This window comes from Mesitornis unicolor, unplaced genomic scaffold, assembly GCF_000695765.1.
Source record: "Mesitornis unicolor isolate BGI_N332 unplaced genomic scaffold, ASM69576v1 scaffold1189, whole genome shotgun sequence".
NCBI classification, from domain to species: Eukaryota; Metazoa; Chordata; class Aves; order Mesitornithiformes; family Mesitornithidae; genus Mesitornis; species Mesitornis unicolor.
In genome coordinates this window covers 62721-68720 of record NW_010209038.1, presented here as the reverse complement: position 1 = coordinate 68720, position 6000 = coordinate 62721, and the positions used below count along the sequence as shown (strand labels likewise).

Sequence of the window (6000 nt, the reverse complement as noted above, 5' to 3'; positions counted from 1 at the left end):
CTACCCTCTTTCCATGTCTGGTCAACACTCAAATGTTTGTGGAGTACATGCATTTGGGTGACGGGGGCAGGAAATTTCAAATGCTGCAACGACAGCAAACCCACCGTTGTGTTGTGGTATTTTTTTTCTGCTGGAATAGCTGATCCATTTTGGATCCCAACTTAAGTCAATTCAAGGGGACCAGACAGAGAAAAATCTAGGTATCCAGAAGCAGTCATGGCAGAACTGTAAGCACCTGTGCTCTCTTTTAGATCTTGGAAAAAAACCTCTGTAACATTTCACTAAATTTTTACAAATCACAATTGTTACAAAGTGGCTAAAGATTACAGTCTGCCCTGAACTGACTTGGCACGGCCCTATCTCTCAGTCCAAGAATACTAAATATAATGACATCCATTCTCCAGAAGCACAGATGTCATGGGAAAAATATTTACTTCACCATTACCAATTCAAGTCTCCTCTTCAATTTATGGCAGAAAATTCTATAACCTATTTCGCTAATAGGCTTGATAATAAATTGGTTTTATTCCAAGTCAGTTTGTACCCTTATTCTAGTTATAACAGTACCTTGCCTTCTCTGAGTGGACACACTATTAACGCAGCAAAAAGCTTCACCAACTGAGATTCTGTTTCACATGGCTGAGAAAAGATTACATTACACAACCCTTTTTAATGCCATCACAACCATCACCCCAGCCTGAGAATATAAGGGGGACACAAACCATGTGTGTACACAGACAAAGGAAGAGCCCAAACCATGACAGAGGTAATGTGAAGGCTAATGGGAATCCCTGAGGCAGAGGTAGCTGGCAGATCAGCGATACATAAGGAGACTGTAAAGGGAATGGGTAGATATAAGGAGCTTTCAATGTGTGCAATGAATGTGCCTGCAGAAGGGATGAAGCAGGCCTCCTCCTAAAAGACTAGGATACTGTCTTTCACTGGCCACTGAACAAGAAGGAGGAGCAAACATGTGTAATCCACAGTAAGACCTTTCCAAATCTCTTTTCTTTGCTGATGTCCCAAATGCTTACATTCTCAAATGCTCACATTTTCCTAGTAATTAATTTCCTCTTAAAAATATCATATCTTTGGGGAAAATAGGTACAGGCAGGGAATTCTGTAATCAAACACTAGTGTGCACTGAGATTACATTTCTTAGTGCCATGAAGTCTAGTTTAAGAAAAAGGGCAGATCAGTAACAAAGCTCAGTAGTCAAAGTTTCTACAGAGAGGATCCCCCTGTGGCAACATCTTTTCCTTATGAAGTCTGGAGTCAATAGTAACACCCTCCACTGGGAACTGTGCAAGATCTGAATCAAACGTGAATTATGCATGAGAATTTCAGTTCATATGCAAGACATGGACTGCTGCTGCTTACGTTCAAAGGTTTCTTTTGTCAGTAAAATGATGAGTTTCCACTTCTCTAAAACTTTTTCCTTCACTGCTAAAAAAAACCCCAACAATTATGTGTTTTCTCTGTGAGAGAACAGATCTGGACTAGCTGTACTGCCTTAAAATTACAGTGGGGACGGAACACTGTAGTTCATACCGTGAGGCAGCAAGGAAATGTGAACACAATACATCTCTTTTCAGTTGATCTCCCCTACTTACTTTACGATAAAAACTGCAGGCACCTTATCTGCAAGTTGCTTTTCTGGCTGCACACTACCCTGTAGCAAGCAGTTTCTTTTTGTGCAGAAAAAAAAACAAGTGAGCCCATAAAGTGTACACTGTTCTCAAGCTACATTTGTTACAGAAGTTAATGTCTCAAACATGAAAAGCACACTGATATTTTTATGAACACCCAAAATAAAAGGAGCCGGAAGGCAATGCAGCTTTACCTGTTGATTTTGGTAGGCTGTCACTGTGGTAAAGACAGTCTCAGGGAAGTTGAAGGTTTTCACCCCATCTCCTGAAGGAACTGGCTTATTAGGAGAAAGATCACTGCTGAAATCCTTGCGGATGACGTGAACACGGGGCTGGTACTTATGCATTGAATGTAAGATTATCTGAAGAGAAAACAAAGGAGGGGGATTTTTTTTCTTTTTTTTTTCAAATATTCTACACTACATCCAGATGTACAAGGAAGCAGAGATGGAGTAAGGGCTAATATGAAGAAAATTACCCTTTTCATGCAAGTACATATGAGACAAAGTTTGTGATATGTGCAGAGGGAAAGGGACTTTATTGTTTTAATAAGGTCAGGCAACATTTTGAGGAAAAGCACTAAAGTATGGAAAAAACACTCCATAACTTTGGAAAGTGGCAACAGACAGGTGTGCCCAGCAGGACACAGGAGCATCAAAACAGCAGCAGTACCCTTTCGGGTCTGAGAAGTAAGGCTGGGGCAGCAGGCACCAGGTTTAGCTTCTAACTTACATGGCCTTGATCATCAAGCTCGTTGTTGGTCAGCTTGAGCTTATCAAAACTGACCACCTGCCTCATCCATGTGTCTCCAGAAGCCAGCGAGTCGGGGTGGATGTAAACCCTTGGGGGCACTGGGGAGTCAGCATTGCCAGCCACCATCCACTTGGAGCTGTGATACACATACCTGAAAGAGGAAGGGGAGCTGGCTAAGGGAAGTTGTCACTCAGTAACTGCAGGAACATTTCCAGGGCTCCCCACCCTACCGCATGCACCCCAAGCTCTCATTTGCAGTCAGGGGAGACTGTGCTTTATTGCAATCTCCTACCTTCTAAATGAAAGCCAGATTACCCCTGAGTCACTTGTTCAGACTTGATTCCTTATTAAAACCACCTTGGCAGTTATTCTTCCTGTAAAACTCTGCCACATGTGCCTCCTCAGCTCCTTAACCCTCTCTGAGCCAGAGTAAGAGGCTTGAAAATACAGGTAAACAAAGCTCTCTCTGAAAATATTGAAAAATGCACTCTAATTTCCAGAAATATGCACTGGCTGCCATGCCAGACTGTGCAAAACACATGTGTCTTCACACAGAAAGGGCAAAATCCAATGGATACCACTAGAAAAAATAGATAAAACAGAATTTCTGGTTTGGAATGTTGCAAAATAGGAAATTCCATATAGTATTACTAATGTTGAGATTAGAGGAAAAAATAATAATTGTGTCCCTGATCTACCCATCCTATACTTGCCTTAAATTTCTCTACCACAGCTTTGCCTAGACACTTTTTTCTTTCTGTCCTGTAGCTCCTTCAGCCCAAGCCATTTCACAAACAGTCCTGCAAACACCTCTGAGTTCTGCCTTGTGCTGCCCCTCACTGGGTCTCTCACTCAGCTCTGCTAAGCTATTTCAGGCCTTACCTACAAACAGTGACTCATTTCCTGTATTTTCAGAAGAAATTTTTTAAAAAATCTCTTCCTTTCACTGCTAGTTTGCTTTATGTGACTGCATGAGCTAACAAGGACAGAAACAAAGTGTAAGATAATATACAACTTTTTGATGTTGATGCTGTCAGAACCCCACTCAAAGAAAGGGGGAAAACATCTAGCTGAGTATCAGACACTACCTTGATGCTTCTCAGGAAAAGCATTTTCCTGAGAAACACCCTGCACAATCTGAGAGCAAAAATGAAATATTTAGCATTTGAAGCAGAGGATCAAATCTTGAATCCTTGAAATGTGGTGCAGTCAAGACTGCTTGGGACAAAGACTTGCTCCCAGGAGTCTTTTAATGAGTACAGATAAATCACCCCTGTCTGGATAGCTTTCTGGGATGCAGAAGACCATGAGTTTTCCAGTGTAGTTTTTAGGATTGGAAGCCTATTAATATCACAGAAATCTCTTCTTCCTGTCTTTCAGCTCTAGCAGTGGAGATCCACTGGAGGGTTTCTCAATGGCTCCACACTATAGGTCAGGGTCCATATTCCCTGTGGTTGCTGTGCTGGACAGCGAATGCATTTAAAACAAAAATCGCTGAATTCAGTTCAGGTCAGACCTGAGGTGCTCCTCTTAGTTCAGCTGCTACTTGCCCATTCCTTTCTTGCTGGAGTAGTTTTAGAGGCTTCAGACTCTCCATTGATAACTCCAGTTATCAGTTCTCTCAGGCAGTGATTGCTAAATGTGTCAATTGTGAAATGCATATTAGGGACCTCCTGGATTAAAACCTGCTATTTGAAAAGAACAAGATTTCAATCCAAAAGTGCAAGAGAGTATATTAAACCTCTGGGTTTGTGTCTCATGTTTCTGATCAAGTCAACTGTGTTGGTGTAAATCAACCTGGTCTCCTCCAGCATACCTTTACAGTGGTATATAATGGCATGTGTCTTTCCTAGGCTGTCACTGACAGTAAATTATCACAAGGTTCCTACCTCTGCACCTAAAAAGCTTACCTGTATCTCTTGTTATCCACAGGCACAATGTCCATGGCAATATAATACTGCTGGTGAGGATCCAAGCCTGTAATTTTCACTCTCATGGCTGGAAACATTCTCCTAGGAAAAGAAGAGTAGAAATAAGGAAGAAAATGGTGACTACGGAAGCTGAAGGGGTTCCTTAGACATCTTTCTGACACCAGGAGAACAATGATTAACACAGCCCAGTTCTTGGCATGACCCCTTTGGGCTTGGTGAGAGTAACAGAGATTGAAATGTCAGAAAATAAGAATTAGATGTCCTTCCAGTTTTTCTGTTTCACAAAGTATTACCAGTGGACATAGCTTGGAGGAGGAAGAAAACAGGAGTTTATGTCAGTATCTCCAGACATGTTTCTAAAATTTTGCACTGATGGGATATGACCATGAGAAGCTTCTTTATTCTTTCCCATCCAGACCATATATACTCGCTTGCAGAAGAGGCTGGGAAGGTGGAGGTTGGTGCTCAGCCTTTGCATTAGCTGCAACTCTTCAATTTCAGGCCACTGAGAAGGAAATTCTGACCTATTAGTAACTGCAACTGCCCTGGAAAAGGGCATTTATTGGAGGGGGCAGGGAAAGCACCACCCCATAGCTGCTGGAGCATGGCTAACCCAAGTTATGAGAGACATACATCTGTCAGAAAAATTGTCTGCAGAAACCCTTCAAGGAGAGATCAGATTTGTGCAACTGACTGTGTGTGTTTGCCAGTTGAACAATATGGAAGGTGGGGGTGGAGAATAATGGATTAGTCTTTGGTGGCTTGAGGGCATTTTGCTATTTCTGCCACAATGGCTCATTAAATCTGCCAAGTTAAATGGGTACAGGATGTGGCATTTTACAGCCCAGCTCTCCTTAATTGGAGAGAGGTGGCTTAGGAGCAGCATAAGAGGTAGGTCACGTTTCAAAGGGTTGATGAGAAACCCAGGATTAAATCTGAGTCTCTCTGGGTCTAAGTTTGCACATTGTATTGGGAAATTTGAATGTTGTGTATCCCAAGATCTCTCCAAATCTGCAGCCCTATGTAAAGTTGCAGTATAGCCTGTGGGGTTGTTTGCTTATGAAATACCTTGTAAAAGATTACCACAGACCATTCAAACAGGCTTAGAGGCTAATCTCTAAAATGATAGGAGAGAACTTGGCTGATCCCACTGCTTTCTCTAAGGTTTAAGTGTACTTTAAAAGTTTTGTAAATTATTAGTCTTTTTCTTTTTCTGTGGGTGTAAAAGTAACTCAGGTTTCTTTGCCATGAGGATGTGGCCTGGAACTATCACAGCAGGTCTCCAGCAGCCCTGCTGCGTAGAAAGGAGAAAATGGAAAAGGCAGAGGCAAAGAGTGTTGACTCAGGGACGTACTCAGGTGTTATCCTGGCTAAGACCCTGTGCTCTGTGATTCCTTTTGGCTCACTCTGTGATCCCCTGGAGCCACCAACCCTATAGAAATCTGGAGGCTCAAAGCTTTGAAAGGAACTCAGGTCATTCGAATAAGGCTGTATTAATAAACAGTCTAGAGCCTTTCATCTGGAAAGATATCAGCTAGCTTTGTAGTCAACAGCTACAGACACGAAGGCCGTCTGTTTTCATAGAGAACATGTGATGACATCTGATAAAGTTTAGGAGGAGGTTTTATATCAGCAGCAGTTTGGGATGATCAAGTTATTTATATATT

The 6000-nt window shown here is 42.0% G+C and overlaps 1 protein-coding gene across 1 annotated transcript in view; it reads right to left on the bottom strand.

The window, feature by feature from the left end:
* Positions 1-6000, bottom strand: part of TBX15 (T-box 15) — a 37372-nt gene that overhangs the window by 24897 nt on the left and 6475 nt on the right. The window contains exons 2-4 of the mRNA XM_010192720.1: positions 4313-4414; positions 2382-2553; positions 1844-2011 (exon numbers count right to left, since the gene is read on the bottom strand). Of these exons, the coding sequence (XP_010191022.1) occupies positions 1844-2011; positions 2382-2553; positions 4313-4414 (442 nt within the window). The remainder of the gene's footprint in view (positions 1-1843; positions 2012-2381; positions 2554-4312; positions 4415-6000) is intronic.